This window comes from Bactrocera tryoni, unplaced genomic scaffold (assembly GCF_016617805.1).
Source record: "Bactrocera tryoni isolate S06 unplaced genomic scaffold, CSIRO_BtryS06_freeze2 scaffold_7, whole genome shotgun sequence".
In the NCBI taxonomy this organism is placed as follows: Eukaryota; Metazoa; Arthropoda; class Insecta; order Diptera; family Tephritidae; genus Bactrocera; species Bactrocera tryoni.
Window position 1 is genome coordinate 13,250,064 of NW_024396366.1, and position 22,359 is coordinate 13,272,422.

A 22,359-nucleotide genomic window follows, 5' to 3' on the forward strand; every position below is an offset into this window, starting at 1 on the left:
GAGGAACTATGAAGCTCACATAGATCTAGTCGTTGAAAAATACCCCAGTAAACGTCCATATAGGTGTACTATAGATGATAAAAAATAAATAGAGGAGCAGATAGCGAAGCTGTTAGAAAGAGACCTGATCGAGGAATCATATAGCCCCTTTGCTGCCCCAGTCACATTGGCATACAAACGGGACGAAGGGACGAAATCTAGACTGTGTATAGACTTTAGGGAATTGAACAAAATCGTAATACCTGAATCTCAACCTTTTCCTCTAATCGAGAACATAATGCAGACGATAGAAGCACATGCTCTTTAAATAAAATAGAGGAATAATTGACATTAAATGTCGTTTCTCTAAATTTTTAGGTAAATAAAAATGTAAATAGTGTAAATAGACATCAATTAAAAAAAAAAACTCTTAATTTTTAGATGAAACAACAGTGTCAATTATTATCCAAAATAATACTCCATTATATATAAATTTGTTTAACCTGGAGAATTATCCTGTGTTGAAAATATCTGTTGGATCCAAATTTGACATACTTTCAAATAGCTGCCTTTTCCATATAAAAACAAACAATAGTTATAGTTTGCAAATTCAATGCAATAAATTTATTATTATTTTTTTAAAACTTGTTACTTTTGGTATGTTTATTCGTTTATAAATGTTTGTATTTATTTACTCCTGTTTTCAAATGAAACATATGAAACATACAAAACACACAAAGCCCGAGTATTTCTAAAAAAAAATACAATAAGTTTATTATTTTTTACCAAATACATAATTGATGGTTTTCCAAAGTTTGTCAAAATAAACAATTAACATCGAATGCTATTCCACGTTTAAAATATATAATTGTGAATATTTCTTTCAGTGTAATTCAGAGGCTGCATTAATTTAATTTCATTCTTTTGAAATTTTTGTCGGCGGAGGTGCAGCTAGCTCTGCTATGGATGAGAATTCCATACGCTTTTTTAGGGAACCAATTACGGAAGAAGAATGACCTTCGCTATAAAGACGGCTGAGATCAACAGGTGGTGTATTTGAAGGCCTTCGTTTTGACATCAAATTGTTACTAGCTTCAACCGAAATCGGAGCAGATGTGTTGGACTGAATACTAGAAACTGCCAAGTCTATTGCACTATAATTATACTTCATACTATTGGCAGAGCCGCCTTTTATTGGACTTAGCACTGTAGACGTTGAAGCTTCACGTGAACGAGATATTGTCGCAAGACTTGATGAGGTTGATTTAGGTGGTTTCATCATCATTGCAGATAGCGAATCTTTCTGTAATTTTAACATAGTAGCAGGCGAAAGAAAAAAATTTTCGTCTTGTTTAATATGTTGCTGCTGAAAAAAGGCATATTCTTGAGCTTTTTCTTGAGAAAAAGCATTAAAGAAACTATGGGAATCTGCAATGGCAGCCATATTCGTCAAATTCGTACTATTGCACAATTTATTAGAAGACGATAAGTTAGCTGTCGGTGTTGAAGGTGCAAATAGTGAACTCAAGTGAGAAGCAGCCTTATTCTGGTGGTAAAAAAATGAATTGTCAGTCTGATTTTGATTTTCACTTTGCTTTTGTTGGATTTGTGAAGAAACGTCTTTGGTCTTCAGCTTGGAATCAAATGAAGACAGGTCAGTATCGGCTCCAACTGAAAGCAAAGCAGATAATTCATTATGCGGATTATTTAAGGACTTTCCTGCAACCGATCCGCAACGAAAATTATTTTCATTTTCAAAAAGTTTAGAATATGTTTGTAAAAGGGAACCATAGTCCGTTTGAACTTGAGATTCTGACTGTTTTTGCTTTTTCGATGAAAGGGACACATTTACCAATGCTGCAGCTGCCACAGCGCCCATTTGTTGTTGTATAAAAGCGCTGAAATCATCTGCTTTTGCCAATTGCATACAAGTTTCATACCCGAGAAATTTCGAAACTTGAGCTAAATTATTGTAGTCAGAAGTCTGCGTTTGATCGGTCTTAGATCCAAGGGTAGTGCCTGTTAAAAAATTTAAATCAGATCCTAAACCGAGTGTGCCAAGTGTAGTTGCACCGAGCGCTTCCGCCTGATGTAAAAGGAGAGCAGCATATTCCGGAGAGCGCATAAGTTCATTCATTTTTAAGGGATCATTTTTTATATTATCCAATTCTTTCATAAGTTTTGTTTTATATAAGCTTGTGTTATTAGATGAGAAGAGTACAGGTGAGGAAAGTCTCGACGGCTCCGCTTTGTTTTTAATACTTGCAGCAGTTTCTTGATTCTGTGTTCCCAACGATCGTGATGCATTGAAGTTTTTTGTGTAACCACTAACAACTGTTTCACATGAATTATCTTTTTGTTCTCCACTCTTTTCAGAAATGATTTGATGATCATTAGTAGAGCTTCGATTATTTTTATCAGCACTATGCTGTTGAAAAATGTTAGTCAGATCAGTTTGTATAAAATTAGGGGCTAGCTGATCAGCTAAATGGGCTAAACTTGCGGCGACCAAATCATTCGTTGTAGAATGGAATTCTGTTGATTGTGTTTGAGACTCATTTGGTATCTCGTAATTCGATGTCATGTTTAATGTATTTTGATTTCTAGAATTAAGTAATGTTGCATTGTTAGAATGCTGAGAATACAGTGGTATTTCTGATTTGGTAGGTGAAGGGGAGCTTAATACAGGTATTTCTGATTTAACTGGACTTGCGGAGCATGAAGGTACCGTTATTGGACTGTCATGTAAATGTACTTCGGTAAAAGACACAGTTGGTAAAGCCGATCCGATAGTTGGCAACGGCGATAGCATTTCTGAACTTAAAGTTGTAACGGTCGAGCTAGTAGATGTTTGGTGAGATGAAACATTAGTACTTTTAGTCGTTAACGATGGTATATTATTGGATCCTAACTGATTAGACGACGTCAAAGTTGCAAATGTACGAACTGGATTCATGTTTAATCCAGATGGTAAACAAAGTTGCTCCTGCAGCGACAGGACTTTTATTTCGTTACCCTTTCTATCAAGATCATGTTTTTCTATTTCCACAAATTTTTTATCATATACAACTTGTTTAATTTCGTGTTGAGGTAAATCAACACTATATTCTACAGAAAAAGTGTGTTTGCCCTTATTGCCAATATGTGTCATTGTTTTAGGAGGAATAAATTTGTCTTCGTTCCCACAACCTAAAATTTCACAAATCCAGTTCCAAAAGATAGTATTATCCTGTTCCGCAGGAAGTTTTAAATATAAAGTGTGTTTTAACTTTTCTAAAAATGTAACGTCTTCAATAAAAATGCTGTTAAATTTAATTAATTCATTTCGCGACTTTGCATAATAAGTCGCACATGCTTGCAGTTCAGAATGCACATATGCTGGTGCTTCCTTGTCCAATATGACTGAATATTGCATTAACATCGGACGTCCATATTCCAAAACTTGTTTGGTCTCATTCGGCGGCATAACCCATATTGATTTAATTACTGATTCTAAGCTTGGATTTTCATCATAATATGGAGCTATTAAAATAAATAATTGTATAAAATTTAATTGTGATAGCTATTTAGAAATCCTTACAAACTATTGTTGACACACACGGTGTATACGTAGTATCTGAAGATCCGCGCATTCGAATTTGGAAGTCTAACTGGGCATCGCAATCTCGCAATGAGGGTTCCGCTTGAAATTTCGGATGGGAATGATACCACCCCACAAGTAGAAGTTGATCACACATTATCATATTTTTTATATGCTTTTCTTCTTGAACCGATTTTTGAATATTTCTGCAAGGATATGCCTTCGTTATGTTCAAAGCTAGAAAAAATGAGAAAAGAGAAATGGTCTTTAAAACTGAGATTTCAAGACAAAAGACATTAGGGCAATTCAGAATCTGGTGCAAATGGGATTCGTGTAACACTAACAAAATGTACAGCGAATTTGCAATTGCAAATATGCAAGACCATTTGCAGCAGATTGTGAATTGCCCTATTATGATTTAATATTTTATATTATTAAAGATGCTTAATTAAGTTTTGGGTACACTAATAATAAAATACCTAAACGCCTTTTACAATAACTATAATTTTAAACAAATAAGGAAGGGCTAAGTTCAGGTGTAACTGAACATTTTATGCCCTTGCAAATTACAAGAATCAAAGCCAGGGAAAAATCTTCAGGTACGAAAGAATTCAAGATTTATTATTCGTCGAAATTATGTATTACAATCCAAATTGGTATCTTTACCACATATGTATATCCGTCAATATGTGAGTTGATTTAATGAAAATGAGAGGGAGTGATTACTCGGGTAAAAACTAATTGACTAACTTTACTCCATATATTTTGGAGATATTATGTGAGGTATCTTAACGAAATTCAGAGAACATGTTCTTCTGTTAATAATATGTGGTAATGCAAAAAAGGATGCAGTCATATGTAGAAGTTCACACAAGTGAGGAAAGCTTTCTCATCGCCATTCATTTGGTATTGGCCAGAAACGATTCTTTTACATATGGCTCAAGCTGCTCACGACTTCCGTTTCTAGACAAAGTCTCCTCTGGGTAACCAAACAACATCCTTTTGAAGGTGAGATAAAGTAAGAAGGCGAACCACACCAGCGCAGTTTAGTGCGAACAAACACAAACACCCCCAATGAAAAGCAATAAACAGCCTAGGAAGATAAACCACTCTTTTGTTGACGACCATGGCAAACGCATTATTGACAACGATTTAAAGGCATCTCCTGGAAGGTCCGGTCCCTTAATTTGGGAAGGTGCCGCTGCCAATCTGGTTGATGTCCTCGTAAGAATAGAGGCTGAGATCACCGCCGCCCAAGAAGTGCGATGGACGGGATAAGGACTGAGTGGAGTAGGTCCTTGAGGCGTTTACTATAGTGGCCATATAAAGGAGCGCATATTCGGTGTGGAATTCGTTGTGGGAGAGAGACTCCGTCGCGGAGTCCTGGCATTCACCCCAGTGGAACCAAAGCGGAGTTCTTCAACAAATCGCTGATTTGCGCCCACGCTCCGACAGAAGAGAATGACGATGTGCCCAAAGATGCCTTCTATGAGCGCCTGGAACGCACCTATGAGAGCTGCCCCCGCCACGATATCAAAATCGTGCTTACCGACTTTAACACCAGGAGGGCGAGGAAAGTATCTTTAGCACAACGGTCGGTAAATTCAGCTTCCATGAGGAAACATCCCCAAATGGGTTAAGGCTGATCGACAACGCCGGGCCCGAAATATGGTTATCTGTAGTACTACATTCCAGCACAAGAAGATACATCAAGCTACCTGGCTGTCTCCGGATCAAAATGCCAACAACCAGATCGATCAGGTTGTGATAGACGGAAGACACGTCTCCAGTGTTTTAGATGTGCGAACGCTCCGAGGTCCTAACATCGACTCAGACCACTATCTTCTTGCAGCAAAGATTCGCGCCCGCCTCTGTGCAGCAAAAAACGCACGCCAGCAAACACAAGGAAGGTTCGACGTCGAGAAGCTGCAATCACAACGGACAGCCGAATGATTTTCTACTCGTCTTGCACTCCTGCTCTCTGAGAGCACTCGTCAACAACTCGGTATAAGGGAACTGTGGGACTGCATTTCAAACTCCTTACGTACAGCTGCAACCGAAACCATTAATTTTCGGAAAGTGCAAAAGAACAGCTGGTACGACAAGGTATGCCGTGTCGTAGCAGAGAGAAAACAGACCGCCTTCCTTGCAACGTTACGATCGACCACAACACGTGCGGGATGGGATAGATACCGAGAGTTGAAGAGGGAAGCGAGACGCTTTTGCAGACAGAAGAAACAGAGGCCGAAATGCGTCAGTACGAAAAGGTTGATGAGCTAGCCGTCTGGGGTAATGCTCGAAAATTCTATGAAAAAGTGCGGCGGCTTACACAAGGTTTCAAGACCAGAGCATACTCTTGTAGAATCCCCAGATGTGATTTAGAGACGGATGCCCAGAGATTACTAAAACTATGGAGGCAACACTTTTCCTGCCTGCTGAATGGCAGTGAAAGCATAATACCAGAAGAAGGCGAATATGGCGGCGAAGAACTGAAAAGGAACTTGCATCAGCTTCTTTGCAAAATATGGTCGGAAGAAAGCATGCCTGTCGATTCGAATTTAAGTGTGCTCTGCCCAATTTATAAAAAGGGAGACTCCATAATCCGTGCCAACTACCGTGGGATAAGCCTCCTCAACATCACATATAAGGTTCTATCGAGCTTATTGTGTGAAAGATTAAAGCCCACCGTCAACAAACTGATTGGACTTTATCAGTGTGACTTTAAGCCTGGTGTATTAATGAGCATCCTCCCCCGAACATCCACACATACACCACACTATCACTCCACATCAACTCAACCTCACAACACTGACACGCACCTTTACCATACTCACTTCACAAATTATCAGGGCTTATAACCCACATTCCACACTACACATGAGAGCACCACACATTGACACCCGCATACACGTACACCAACCAACCACATCACACCATCTGATCCCACACAGCAAAGGGAAAAAAGGAACCACAAGGAGATCAGCACTTCACTTCGTTTTCGACCAGCGACGCCTGTGCGGTAATTTCGTTATCGACATTAGCAACGATCGGTGCATTTCGCAAATCTCCCACGCCGCAGAGTCCAATTTTATAAACTTTTCAATTTTCGGAAATTTTCCGTGTTTTCACCAAACCCTATTTAAATCATTATCAGTTTGTGAATTTTAAATTAACTAATAAAACCCTATTGGGGTATATACAGTCCCCAAAATTATCATCAATTGTGAATTTTAAAGTATTTAATAAAACCCTATTGGAACACGCGTGAACAAAAAAGTGAATTTTTTCATTTCTTGATTCGCGGGAAATTTGTGGTGAGCTAAAAGAGGAAATCGGGATAAAAACACCTGGAAAATCAACAACTAATCAGATATTCATCATGCGCCAAATCTTGGAAAAAGAGAACCGACACGCACCACCTCTTCGTCGGTTTCAAAACTGCTTTTGACAGCAAGAAAAGGAGCTGCCTTTATGTCGCGATATTTGAATTTGGTATCTTCGCAAAACTAATACGGCTGTTGAGCAATACCAAAAGCTTCGCCAGGATCGGGAAGGACCTCTTCGATCCGTTCGATGCCAAACGAGATTTCAGACAAGGCGACTCACTCTATCTACTCTTGGAGGAAATGAAAAGTAAAGTCCTCTCTCGACAAATAAAAACTAAACTCTATAAGTCACTCATTATTCCCGTTTTGCTATGGTGCAAAGGCATGGACGATGACTGCATTTGATGAGTCGACGTTACGATTTTTCGAGAAAAAGGTTTTGTGAAAGATTTTTGGTCCTTCGCACATTGGCCACGGCGGATACCGCATTCGATGGAACGATGAGTTGCATGAGATATACGACGATATTGACATAGTTCAGCGAATTAAAAGACAGCGGCTGCGCTAGCATGGCGTCCGTATGGTTGAAAATACTCCAGCTCTGAAAGTACTCAACCAAGTAACCGCCGGGTGAATCAGAGGCAGACTTTCACTCCTCAGCATCTCGGCCTGGCGGGCAGTCAGCGGCAAGGTCAAGAACAACGGTTAGAGACTAAACTTACGATTACTCCCAGCGATAGTACGGCAGAACAGGCTGCGATTGTTGCGACTTCGAAAGTCCCCGACAAGAAGACTTTCGCTCAAGAAGGCGAGCTACCTTCCGCGCAGCAACTCCTCGGATGACGGCGGAGATGAGGAACGGCTCCTCATCGAACCGATCCTACAGTGGGCGTCAACTTGGAAGTCGCCCGAAATATCGTGTACCACGCGGCGGCAGCCTCGGCTGTCATAGCGAGCAGGTTCACTTCGGATAAATAGGGCATCCTGCTGATCCAAGATCTATGGGTCTACAGAGGGGAGGTTAGAGGCCTCAAGACGAATTCCAGGAGACAAAGGCTGCCCCTAATCCGTGGATGTGATGCAAACGCTCAACACACGGAATGGGGCAGTACGGACTGCAACACACGAGGTGAGTCTCTTTTAGAATATATAATAAGTAGCAACTTAGCTATAGAGAATATGGGGTGTGAACCCACCTTCGTCACAATAAGCAGAATAGAGGTGCTTGACATTACCTTGAGCAAGGACCCTGTAGACGGATTGGTCTCACAATGGAGGGTGTTTTTCGGATCATAGAAGCAGAAGGTTCGCGCTAAAGGTTGAGGTCAAGCAACTCACACCAGACGTAACCTTCGGAACGCAAACTGGGATACCTTCCGGGATCTGCTAAGTAAAAATTTGAGCGGGGAAGAGCAGACTGATAATTGTGATACGGGTCCAGGCTTCCAGCTTGTCTGCGATAAACGAGTTCATAATAGACGCGTATCACTGCAGCTGCCTCCTAAAGGCGACCACAAACAGGCAACTGTCCCCGGTGGTCAAGAAAACTCTCAGATCTCAGGAAAAAGGTACGAAGGCAGGTGCACTTCCCGGAAACCATTTGGGAAGACCAGTGTTTACCCGTAGTCGAACATAAGCCATCTCGCTCACATTGGATAATCGCAAGGCAATTATTTACAGCGGATTCGACCTAAAAAGCAATGGCTTTGTCCGAGAAATTCAAGTCTCCGGGAGTGGACGGCATCTTTGAAGCGCTTTTACAACTGGGAGAGCAGTATCTACTGCCATACCTTGTTCGGCTGATGAGGGATAGCCTCTCAGTGGCATACATCCCTGAAATATGGAGGACAGCGAAAGCGATCTTTATACCTTAAGTAGGAAGGACGGTCTACTCACTGGCAAAATCTTTCAGGTCAATTAGTCTAACTTCCTTCTTACTAAAAAGTATGGAAAAGATCGTACGTCATGAATAAAGTTGAAGGCGGTGAAAATTGCACACATGTATGCTGTTCAGCATGCATACAGAGCGGGCAGATCGACTAATATTACTCTGTACCAGATAACCTCGAAGATAGAGAGTTCTGTGGAGAGAGGGGATGTGATGCTTTGCGCCTTCCTAGACATCGAAGGTGCTTTTGACAACACGTCTCACAGGAGCGTAGCCAAGGCACTGGAGAAAAGGAATGTGCCTGCACCGGTGAACAGTTGGATAGATGTCGTACTGCGCACCAAAATTGCTGAAACCACAGTAGGAGATACAAGGTTTTGTCTTGACACAACAAGGGACTGCCCACAGGGGGGCGTGCTATCCCGCTGCTATAGAGTCTTGTCGTGGACGACCTTCTAGCATTGCTAACTGACAATGGGATCCGCTGCAAAGGGTACGCGGACGACATCGTAATTATAGCCAGAGGTAAATTCGAGGACACTCTTTGCGACCTACTACAAAGAGGTTTAAGCCTGGCAAAAGGGTGGTAGTCAAAGTCAAATGTCTTGGTATGACGCTGGATTCCACTTTGCGGTGGAAGCAGCATGTTGACCTGACCTAGGACAAGGCGACAAAAGCACCAATGTGTAATCGGCTGGCGGGAAAATCCTGGGGCTGCAAGCCGAGGATTGTTAGATGGTTGTACATTGATAATCACGTATGGGGCGGTGGCCTAGGCCTCAAAAGCATCGCAGACTTCGGAAGGGCTCCAACCATCGAAGCTGCAACGACTAGCTTGTGTCTGCATGTTGTGTGCAATGCGCACTTATCCGACGGCACCACTTGAAGTCATGCTTGAACTCACAAAGCTTCATTTAGTGATCGGTCGGGTAGCCAAGAACACACTTCTGCAAATAACGGCAGAGGGGTGCGGCAAAGGTACGGTAATCTTGTCCCAGAGGATGAAAGAGATAAGTGGCACTATACCCAAGGGACAGCATTACCAAAAGGATTAACTTCACGAAGAAGTTCAAGGTTACCCTTGGCAGCAAGAATGAGTGGAACAATTCTACTCTCGAGCTGCTGCTGAGGAATAGTACGATCAAGTGGTACACTCCTGGCTCGAAAACGTCGGAGGGAATCGGTGCGTGGATCTGCGATCCATACCTATAAAAAGTTTTCCGAGCATTTTTCAGGCAGAAGCCTTTGCCATAAGTCAGTGCATAGACGCTTCACTAGCACCCAGCAGAATATTGTACTTTATCAATATGTTGGGGCTATGTGAGTCTTTGTGATTTTGGAGAGGGCACAAGAGTCCAAGGTCGCGGTGCAATCCTCGTGTAATATTTTAATCCAATTGGCGCCACCTTACGAAAAAAAGAAACGACTGGCGAGCTGTTGCTAACTCGGCTATATTTATATTATTTTAAAAAATACAGAAAAATCCGATATGTCGAGCATTGCGTAGAAGACATTACCTTTGGGAAGTAGTGCGTAGAAAATATTAATTTTGAGGGGCAATACTCATTTAACTATGATGCTATGTGTGAACACTAAAATGTCGCTTTTGGTGATTGAAGAAGATGAAAAAGATACGGAAAAAGAGATGCAGATGGAGACGTTGAAGATGATATCACAAGGGAAGAGTTCGACCCAATGGTAGTTTATGACAAAGCGACCACTAGATGCAACCAAAAACCTAGATGCTTGAAGAAGCTAAGAGAGTGAGTGAGAAGTGCAGAAGAAACGGAGAAAGCAGCGGAAGAATTAGGGGGGCTAGTTCATAGTCATAGCTACGAGGTTGGAACATGATTCCGCTGATGAAGTGCCAAATTGCGACATGAAATTAAAGTCGCTGACGATTGAGATATGACAGCAGAAGATGGTACTACAACCAAAAAAAGACATTTTCAAAGTGGTGATAGGGGTAGACGAAATAAATATAAATCAACGGCCACCGGAACACTGGACCCAAAAGACAAGCAAAAAATAAACGGAACGGTCCGTCAACAAAACATGTACAACAATCATCGAAGTTAATTAAGGACGAAAGAGGAGGATACTCACATACAAATAAAAAGGCGTAAAATAAAATGTACACCGTCGTCCGATGAGAAAGAGGATCATCCGACACGATACCTTTGCAACGAATATGTACTAATAGATACGAGTAAACTATCACAAATACAACACGCGATGGCGCAGCGTCACTTAGTTGACCAACAATCTGAGATTCCCTTTCAAGCAGTCTCTTTGATTTCTAGTCTGCCTTTAAAAGATACGTACACAAATTTAGCAACTATTAGTTAATGAGATATAGCAGTTTGGGTTAGTTTTAAAAAAATGGTCAAAAAGCATTTCGTGTGTTAATAAAGCATTGCTTTTTGAGGGAAAAAATCTGCTGAAAAATAGTGTTGAATTTAGGCTCTGCACCAGAGAAATCAACCGTTGAAAAGATATTTGCTAAGTTGGAAAGAGGCGAAATGACCACCGAGGACAATTAAAGCAGTAGACGCCCTAAAGAGGCGAAAGCTCTGTGCAAAGTGGGTGCCGCACAAGTTAATATTTCAACAAAACAAAAAACGAATTGCTGATTCTGACAAAAGTTTGAGTGCCCTTTAATCGTAATAAAACAGAATTTTTGCGTCGGTGCTTGATAATAGCTCTATCATTTCACACTGGAGTCCAATCGACAGTCAGCCTAGTGGACGTGGTATAATATTCATCGACTGATTACTGAGTGGGGGATGGAGTCATGTGTAGAAGTTCACGCAAGTGAGGAAAGTTCTCTGATCGCCATTCACTTGGGAATGGCCAGAAACGATTCTTTTACACATGGCTCAAGCAGCTCACTACTTCCGGTCTCCGGTGAATGAACGTCTAGCCACAATCCGCATCAAAGCGAGGTTCTTCAACATATCGCTGATTTGCGCCCACGCCCCGACGGAAGAGAAGGACGAGGTGACCAAAGATGCCTTCTATGAGCGCTTGGAGCGCGCTTATGAGAGCTGCCCCCGCCACGATGTCAAAATCGTGCTTGGCGACTTTAACGCCAAGGTGGGCAAAGAAGGTATCTTTGGAACTACGGTCGGTAAATTCAGCCTCAGCCCGACGAAACTTCCCCAAATGGGTTGAGGCTGATTGACTTCGCCGGGGCCCGAAATGTGGTTATCTCTAGTACTAGATTCCAGCATAAAAAGATTCATCAAGCTACCTGGCTGTCTCCGGATCGAAAAACTACCAAACAGATCGATCATGTTGTGATAGACGGAAGACACGTCTCCAGTGTTTTAGATGTGCGTGCGCTCCGAGGTCCTAACATCGACTCGGACCACTATCTTGTTGCAGCCAAGATTCGCACCCGCCTCTGTGCAGCAAAAAACGCACGCCAGCAAACACAAGGAAGGTTCGACGTCGAGAAGCTGCAATCACAACAGACAGCCGAACGATTTTCTACTCGGCTTGTACTCCTGCTCTCTGAGAGCACTCGTCAACAACTCGGTATAAGGGAACTGTGGGACGGCATTTCAAATTCCTTACGTACAGCTGCAACCGAAGCCATTGGTTTTTGGACAGTGCAAAAGAACAGCTGGTATGACGAGGAGTGCCGTGTCGCAGCGGAGAGAAAACAGGCTGCCTAACTCGGGATGGGATAGATACCGAGAGTTGAAGAGGGAAGTGAGACGCATTTGCAGACAGAAGAAGAAAGAGGCTGAAATGCGTGAGTACGAAGGGCTTGATAAGTTGGCCGACAGGGGTAATGCTCGAAAATTCTACGAAAAAATGCGGCGGCTTACAGAAGATTTCAAGACCGGAGCATACTCTTGTAGAACCCCCAAAGGTGATCTAGTCACTGATGCCCAGAGCATACTTAAATTATGGAGGGAACACTTCTCCAGCCTGCTGAATTGCAGTAAACGCACAACACCAGGAGAAGGAGAACCCGATTCCCCAATCGATGACGATGGAGCAGACGTTCCATTGCCCGACCATGAAGAAGTTCGAATAGCAGTTGCCCGCCTGAAGAACAACAAAGCGGCAGGGGCCGACGGATTGCCGGCCGAGCTATTCAAACACGGCGGCGAAGAACTGATAAGGAGCATGCATCAGCTTCTTTGTAAAATATGGTTGGACGAAAGCATGCCCAACGATTGGAATTTAAGTGTGCTACGCCCAATCCATAAAAAAGGAGACCCCACAATCTGCGCCAACTACCGTGGGATTAGCCTCCTCAACATCGCATATAAGGTTCTATCGAGCGTATTGTGTGAAAGATTAAAGCCACCGTCAACAAACTGATTGGACCTTATCAGTGTGGCTTCAGACCTGGAAAATCAACAACCGACCAGATATTCACCATGCGCCAAATCTTGGAAAAGACCCGTGAAAAGAGAATCGACACACACCACCTCTTCGTCGATTTCAAAGCTGCTTTCGACAGCACGAAAAGGAGCTGCCTTTATGCCGCGATGTCTGAATTTGGTATCCACGCAAAACTAATACGGCTGTGCAAACTGACGTTGAGTAACACCAAAAGCTTCGTCAGGATCGGGAAGGACCTCTCCGAGCTGTTCGATACCAAACGAGGTTTCAGACAAGGCGACTCCCTATCATGCGACTTCTTCAACCTGCTTCTGGAGAAAATAGTTCGAGCTGCAGAACTAAATAGAGAAGGTACCATCTTCTATAAGAGTGTACAGCTGCTGGCGTATGCTGATGATATTGATATCATCGGCCTTAACACCTGCGCCGTTAGTTCCGCTTTCTCCAGGCAAGACAAGGAAATGGGTCTGGCAGTGAACGAGGGCAAAACGAAATATCTCCTGTCATCAAACAAACAGACGTCGCACTCGCGACTTGGCTCTCACGTCACTGTTGACAGACATAACTTTGAAGTTGTAGATAATTTCGTCTATCTTGGAACCAGCGTAAACACCATCAACAATGTCAGCATGGAAATCCAACGCAGGATTGCTCTTGCCAACAGGTGCTACTTCGGACTGAGTAGGCAATTATTCAGTTCTACTCTACCATTCCCAATATTTCGCAATTGTATTATTTTTGAGGAAGGATCGGTTTGAATTTGTACGCATATACTTCATTATTTCCGTTTAAATATTGCACGTTTCTGTGCCATGCTTCGAAAATATTTTTGTATATCTCAAATTATATTAGACCTTTTTATCCACATTGCACTTATTCCGTTATTTTTTATGTTAGATGTCGGGTTTGGCTTTTTACGAATGCATTTGGATGCACATTAGCCGCAATGCCTTGTAGACGAAAATGTCAATGCCATTTTTTGTTGTGATATGAAAAATATCTGACGGGTTCATCCTAAAAAAAAAACTTCCTTGCAGAGCAACAATCTGTATTCTCCCGCATGTGGTTGTTGTTGTTTTAACGGAATATCTAATCCCCGTTAGGATGGTAAGGGTCAATTGTGTTGTCGTCGACGCCATCTAACGGAAGGCCCAAGAAACGTGCTGTTGCGACGGGGTCGGACCAGAGGGAGGAGGGTGTTAGATGAGTAGGGTTCGTAGGGCATGCAAAGAGGTGGTCAGTATCATGCGGAGACTCGTTGCATGCAGGACATACATTTGGTATGTCAGGGTCTATTCTGGATAAGTAGGAGTTTCACTTGCTAGAATATCCAGAACGAAGTTGCGCTAGGGTCACTCGCGTTTCTCGCGGCAGCTAGAGCTCTTCGTCTGCTATGGGAGGTGAGTCGGTCGGTCGGGAAGGTGTTGATGCCTCCACTGTGAATGGCGATCAGTACCTGTCGAAAGTCAGTTGCGTCCGAAGTCCGGTCGGCGTACTGTACGACGTCGTCGACGTAGTCAAGGAAAGACCTTTTGATGCTCCTAGGGAGACATCAAAAGGCATCCCGTCGTGGTCCGGAGTGCAGTGTTCTGCCAGGTCTCATCTGCGTACCAGTGCATCCAGGCGACCATATAGGTGCTGCGTAATTAAGGGCCGGCCGGCCGATTGCCTTGTATGTTGCCAACAACGTTTCTTTGTCTTTTCCCCATGTGCTGCCGGCTAGCGACTTGAGAATTTTGTTGCGGCTCTGTACCTTGGCGATAATCGCGGTCGTATGGGGAGAGAAAGTTACACCTAAAATCTTGGGATTATTGACAGACGGAATTTTGACGCCGTCGACTGCAATATTAAGCTCAGGTCTATACTCCTTCGTCTAGTTTGTAAATATGGTCGCTGTGGATTTGGTGGGGGAAAGTGTGAGGTTCCGTGCAGTGAGGAAACGAGTAAGGTCGGAGAGGTAGCTGTTTACCTTCGAACACATGCCATCGATTTCATTGCCCGACGCCAATATCGTGCAGTCGTCAGCGTACGAGGTTATGGAAACCCCCTCTGGTGGTTGTGGGAGTTTCGAGATGTAGAAATTAAATAGTAGCGGAGAGAGGACGCCACCCTGCGGAGCCCCCTTTTTAATTCTTCTCAGTTTAGATGTTTCACTTAGAAATAGTACGAATGACTGACGACCGTTCAGATAGTTCAAGCTGGGCTAGGCTCAGATGGTGAGTAAAGGTCGGGAGTAGCAAGGCCTCTAGTGTCTTCACTACTCGGTCGATAAGATTTCCCTTTGTTGACGGGTTTCCCAGGTTTCAGTAGTGGGACCACTCTTCCGACTTTCCACACATCGGGTGTTTGAAGAGTGGTCAGCGACAGGTTGAGGACCTTGGTGAGATATCTTACTCCCGTCGAGCCTAGATGCTTTAGCATTAGCATGTTGATTCCATCAGGGCCAATGGATTTGGAGGGTTTTGCCTTGTTGATGACACCCTGAACCTCCGCATTGGTGAAAGTAAGTGGCCCGCTGTCGTTTGGCACTTTGCGCAGCAGTCGGTTAACACATCGTTTAGCTTTGTCTACCGAAGGGTGCAGTGTGAACTGCCGGCTAAAATAGCTCGCGCAATTCTTCGGGTCCGAAGGGACATGACCATTGAATTGAACTACAACTCGGTCGTCATGTCTCTTCGGGTTTGACAAAGCTTTGACAGTAGCCCAAAGCTTACTCACACCGGTGGAGAGGTTGCAGGACTTCAGGTGCTCTATCCATTTATTCTCCCGCATTAGCTATGTGTGGTTATTTTTATACCCTGAACAGGGTATATTAAGTTTGCCACGAAGTTTGTAACACTCAGAAGGAAGCGTTGGAGACCCTACAAAGTATATATTGAAATGATCAGTGTATTGAACTGAATCGATTTAGCCATGTCCGTCTGTCTCTTTTTAAGATTTTTTTTTGAAATTTTGCAAACGTCATTTTCTCTTCAAGAAGTTTCTCATTTGTCGGAACTGCCGATATCGGACCACTATAACATATAGCTGCCATACAAACTGAACGATCGGAATCAAGTTCTTGTAAGGGAAAGTTTCACATTTGACAGTATATCTTCACAAAAGTTGACACAGGTTATTTTCTAAGATAATAATGTAATATCGAAGAAATTGTTCAGATTAGCTTACTATAGCATATAGCTGCTATACAAACTGAACGATCGGAACCTGCCATACAAACTGAACACATAGTTACTAAAAGAAATGTACCTGCGATGGGTATATTAGCTTCGGTGCAGCCGAAGTTAACGTCTTTTTATTGTTTTTTTCATATTTCTTTCTTTTTTAAAGTAATAAAATTTTCAAATGATCCTTACATGAATTATGAACCGTATATACTTTTAACGTAAAGAAATAAACTAAACGATTTACCGGCATCAACCAAAAATTGAGCATGGAGTCGATACTCCCCTGCCATATTCTACATACATGTAGGTACATTAGTGATTCAAAAAAAAAAAAATTTTTTTTCGTTTGGTACTCGGAAAAATAGGTTCCTAGACACCTCTAAGAAAGCCTCTCCAAACATGAGTTTTTAATTGTAACGGGAAGGTCCTCCTACATACAGTTTTCTATTTTTTCTTATTATCAGATAGAAAAATTTATATCTCGCTCCCAACTACTGAAAAAAATATATTGTTCCTTAGATTTTGTAGGAAATTGAATGCTCTACAAAAAAGGTCTATTATGATTTTTTCGTAAACCCAAATGTTTAAAAGATATTAACAGTTAAAGTTTGATTATTTTTGGGAAAATTTTTTATTTCTTATGAATTTTATAACTCAATGAAAAAAAATTATTATGAATGATGAAACTCACAGTTTTGTATGAAATTTACTGCTCTATAAAAATGGTCTTATATGATTTTTTGATTAAGTTAAGCGTTTACGAGATATTCATCGTCAAACATCAATGCATATTAGGGTGGATCAAACAAATTTTTTTTTTTTCGTTTGGTACTCTGAAAAATAGGTTCCTAGACACCTCTAAGAAAGCCTCTCCGAAAATCTATTCATAATATTTTTTTTTCATTGAGTTATAAATTCATAAGAAATAAAAAATTTTCCCAAAAATAATCAAACTTTAACTGTTAATATCTTTTAAACGTTTGGGTTTACGAAAAAATCTTGGTAGACCTTTTTTGTAGAGCATTCAATTTCCTACAAAATCTTAGGAACAAGATATTTTTTCAAGTAATTGGAAGAAGATATAAATTTTTCTACCTGTAATAAGAAAAAATAGAAAACTGTATGTAGGAGGACCTTCCCGTTACAATTAAAAACTCATGTTTGGAGAGGCTTTCTTAGAGGTGTCTAGGAACCTATTTTTCCGAGTACCAAAATTTTTTTTTTCTTGAATCACTCTAAGGTACATATGTATAGTAATGTTTGTTTTTCTAACAAAACTTATGTCGGTCAGTGTATATATGAATATACTTGTATATACTACAAATATATATGTATATAATTGCTTGGATTCCGATCCTATGGTTGACGTTTTGGACCTTAAGGTATTCCCCTGACGTTGATTCTTGCAAGTTGCAGAAGTATAAAATGTTCGGTTGCACCCGAACTTGGCTCTTCTTTACTGATTGACAACTGTTTCGCTTGAACGACTTTTGTGCGACCTTCGGTTTATATGCATTCATTACTGTTTGATTTACAGGGAAAGGAAGGACGTTAGGAATTTCATTGTATTAAGTACAAGCGCAATTTAACCCACTTTCAAACTCTACTCTAAAGAAACGCTTCTTTAAATGTTGTTCCTCTTCCCTAAGTTGGCAAAGTTACATAATACTAACGATATTTTGTGGGTGAGGCAATAATATGAAAAGTAAGCGTAAATACAAACATTTTAATGTAATTGATTATGCAAATGCTCTTCTAATATAGAAAGTAGGGTAAAATATGGTATCATACACGAAGGGATCAAATTCAGCTGCGTGGCAAGAAATAAGAGGAAACATGCTCGGAAGTAACACAACCTTTTATAATTGAATCATGCAAATATCCTTCAATTATGGCTATATTCAATTATGGTTTGATTCTACGCCTTAAATGATCGGTAGGCAAATTTAATCAAAATGAGCTATTGTGAGACAATTAAATATAATTTGTCATACTACGTGGAAATAAGCCGTTAGCAGACAACATAATTTTTTCTTACGAGTCAAACTTCAATCTGTATTTGGAATGAATTATGGTGGATTTGTGAATAAAACCATGTACCTAAATATATTAAAAGAAAACTTACTCCAAAGATGCATTGTATTAAACATGCTAATTATAACAATTTAATATTTTTTGTTTTTGATTTTCCCAAATTTAGACAATTTTGACCAGTTGCTAACAGAATTTTACGAGATTTCCAAAAAATTAACCTTATTTAATAACTGGTGAAAAAGTATGTTCTTTAAAGATTATTTACTTCGCTTTATAATATTGTTTTATCCCATTTTACAAATTTTTGGAAATTTCAACCATGCAGCTTATTTCTTTTATTAGTGTTTCTCAAAAGAAGTTTTCAAAGATACTGAAATTCGTAACCAAAGGTCGGTACAAAATACTGATATGTATAGTAGTTATGCCTAGAAACTGTTAACTATAAGTTACACTAAAAGTCTTACATAATTATAAGTCTCGGATATGTTGTGTTAAACAAAATACTTATATATTTTTATGTTTAAATTCAAACTTACTGTGAGTATTTATATCCCAATGGCCTCCAAAATAACCGCAAACTTCGCGCATGGTTAAGTGGCAATGGAAATCAACCAGCAGCAAAGCCGAAGAATTAAATGTAATTAAAAATGGTTGTACTTTTCCCATTGATATAAACGACACTGCTTTTATTAACATATTTCCATCACTGAAAGCAAAATACGTTAAACAAAATTAAAAATGAGGGGAAAAAGAGTTTCTATATACATACATATATATGTATATAAAAGAGAAGGCTGGACCGAAATGAAATTTTAGGACAATTTTCAGGATAGCCTAGGGATTGTTCCTGTAAAGTTTGTAAATTTTCCGATCGTCACAGAAAATTTATTCATTTTTTAAATGAATTAAAGATGCGCACACCTATTTAGATTTTTAAATAGATAAATCATGGACAAATAGTGCTTTATTATTGAAACTGGACTAATGCTCTTTTAAGGGACTACGATTTTTCGATTGGGCTGCATTTTCATAGCAACGAAATTATATACTACTGTGATCAAATTGAAAGGTGAATTTTGTCCATTTCATCTCCTTCGAAGTAAGCCCCTTCCGCTGCAATACATTTATGCCAACGAATTTTCCAGTCATCATAGCACTTGGAAAAATCCTCCGTCGTGATGGCCATCAGAGCCTTCTTCGATTCAGCTTTTATATCCTCAATTGAGACAAAACGGTGTCTTCGGAGTGGTAATGTGAATTTGCTGAATAGTAAGAAGTTACACGAAGGTAAATCAGGCAAGTTTTTGAGAGTCGGCAATGAGACACGTTGGCACTTCCTTGTCTGAAGTGATCATCAGAAAATTCTTCAATTTCTTAATTAAATTTTTTATTAAATTAATTTTGCTAATAATTATTTTTGTCGACCTCAAGTATTTGGGAAGGAATTCCATATAAAACCGAATTAACCAAGCGCACCATTGCAGAATTATGAACGAATGCACTTGGAATCGCGGAACGTGCGCGTTCTTTATGAATAAACTTGTGTCGTATGATCAAATATAAAATATACGCAGCTTGTTAGAATCTTATTAGTCAATGATGGTCTGCCCTTTTTTGTCGATAGCGGGAATGTTTGATTTTTTATAAATGGCATATTCAGGGACATATGATCAGATATACATACATACAGTTGTGTTCACGAAAATAGTAGTGCGACAGCACATAACACTCTAATCTTATTTCTGACATGTTCTATCTTGCAAATTGAACATTTCTACAATACTTTCGTAGAACAGAATATTATTAACAAAAAAAACATCAAAATGCCGTTATTTTTATTTTACGTTGCTTTCTTTATGGTATATTTCAATATTTGCACCAAAAGTCTCTTGTTCATTAAAATACATATTATTACATATTTGCAATCTATTCGTAGAGCAATAAGCAAATTAGTTAACTATAGAAATTTGACTTGTATTATTGATCTCCAGTGAGGCCAATAATAATATTATGTATGTACATAGGTACATTTACATTTTGTTTAACTTAATTTAATATTAATTAACTTCTTACTGACATCAGTAAGTGTATTAAAATAATATGGTAATTGTGTGATATAAATTTATTGAAATCGCTCTTTATTTCTTTTTTAGTCGGTTGAAAAAGGGCATTGCTCAATCAAAAAACGTGAGTTAATAGTTAAGGGGGGGTAAGGTTTGATAACTTTTTTTTTCCATTTTTTTAAATTTTTTTTTCTGAACCATCAACATCTCAAGAATATTGTGTTTAAGTTTTAGGACATTCGGAGAAAAACTAACGAAGTTACAGCAGGTTGAATAACGGTACCTCTAACTACCTGCGCTGAGTGTACAAAACTTTGAATCGATTTTCCCAAATATGTCATTTTTAAAGTCGGTGACCAGACTACAGAAAAAACTACCGCATCGATCGTTTTGAAATTTTGTACAAATATTCTGCATATGCATAGCTCTCGAATGACGTCGAGTTTTTCCAAAAATTATAATTTCTAAGAATTTTACAATAACAAATAGGTCGATTTTTTCGTCTAAAATCGTAATTTTGGATTGAAAATGGTACCAAAAAATTAAAAAAAAACTCGACGTCAATTAAAAGATAAACTAATAAACTAAAGAAAACATTTTGGTTCTTTGGTTTCAGATGATCCAGTGATGCTGTAGGGTGGTCACCGCACAACAACTTTTTTTCGAGGTGCCTGCAGGGATCGACGATAAATCCGTTATTCCTCGCTATTTTTTGATAAAACTTTTTTTAAGTATCCTTCAAATGTTGTACTTTCATATAATAATAAGTAAAATAAACCTACAGCAATAATTTTTTCTAAAAAAATTCACGAAAAAAGGTCTTTTTTCGACGAAACAAACCTTACCCAACCCCCCCAAAAGTTAAGAGATGAAGGCAAGACATATAAAGAAATCGAAGAAATGATTGGGTGCACTGCTCCGATGATATTTAATGCTATTCATCATACTATTAAGTCGGAAACTCGTGGTGGTAAGCGCAAGACATCATTTCTAGAGGACCGACGAGTTTTGAGATACAGCAAAGCGAAGCCGTCGGCGTTGTCAAAAATAATTAAAAATTAATTGAATCTAATGGTCAGTGCTGCCACAGTTAGCCGAAGGCTAATAGAAGCTAATTTACATGCAAGGAGTCCGATAAAAGTACCCCTTTTGACGAAGAAGCACGTCAATTGCAAGAATAAAAAGTTTCGAAAGACCATATGTATCGGCCCGCCGAAAAGTGGCACAATATTGTATATACGGATGAGATCAAAATTGTTTTGTTTGGTGGTATAGGCTCCAGGCAGTGTGTTCGTTGTCTTCCAAACACAGAATACCACCCAAGGTACACCACAAAGACAGTTAAGTATGTTGAGCTAAACACTATGGTGTGGGCTTATTTCTCGTATGCTGGCGATGGTCCAATCTCTTTGATCACTGGCATTATTGACCAAGCAGTGTGCATTAATACATTGAAAGATGTAATGCTACCGTATGCTAGATGGAAAATGTCCTTAAAATGGACATTTCAGCAGGATAATGATCCTAAACATACGAGCAAACTAGCTAATCAGTGGTTTGCATCTGAAAACATTTAAGTGATACCATGGCCAGCACAATCTCCGGACCTAAACCCGATCGAAAACTTATGGGGCGATGTTAAGAGATGCGTAGCAACAGCAAAACCATCAAGAAGCACAGAGCTTTGGCAAGTGTTTAAGGAGGTATGGGCTCAAGTCTCTGTGAAGCGTTGTAGGGAGCTTATTGATTCCATCTTACGTCGATGCCTAGCCGTTATAAACAATAACGGATTTACAACAAAATATTAGACCTTAGGAAACATATTAAATATGAAATATTTACTGTTTCTTTCATATTCTTATATTTTTCGCCTTTTTTAATAGCCACTACTATTTTCTTGAACAGCATAATTTTCAATTTTATTTTAATTTAATAACTGTATATAAACTAAAAAAATTTG

At 40.0% G+C, this 22,359-nt stretch overlaps 1 protein-coding gene across 2 annotated transcripts in view; it reads right to left on the minus strand.

Annotated features, from left to right (window-relative positions):
- Window positions 1-725: 725 nt before the first annotated feature.
- Window positions 726-22,359, minus strand: part of LOC120781859 (MPN domain-containing protein CG4751) — a 118,092-nt gene continuing 96,458 nt past the window's right edge. For both annotated transcript variants that reach the window (XM_040114079.1, XM_040114078.1), the window contains 3 exons: window positions 18,873-19,042; window positions 3,560-3,796; window positions 726-3,501 (listed from right to left, as the gene is read on the minus strand). In XM_040114079.1, the coding sequence (XP_039970013.1) occupies window positions 896-3,501; window positions 3,560-3,796; window positions 18,873-19,032 (3,003 nt within the window). In that variant the 5' untranslated portion in view covers window positions 19,033-19,042 and the 3' untranslated portion in view covers window positions 726-895. The remainder of the gene's footprint in view (window positions 3,502-3,559; window positions 3,797-18,872; window positions 19,043-22,359) is intronic.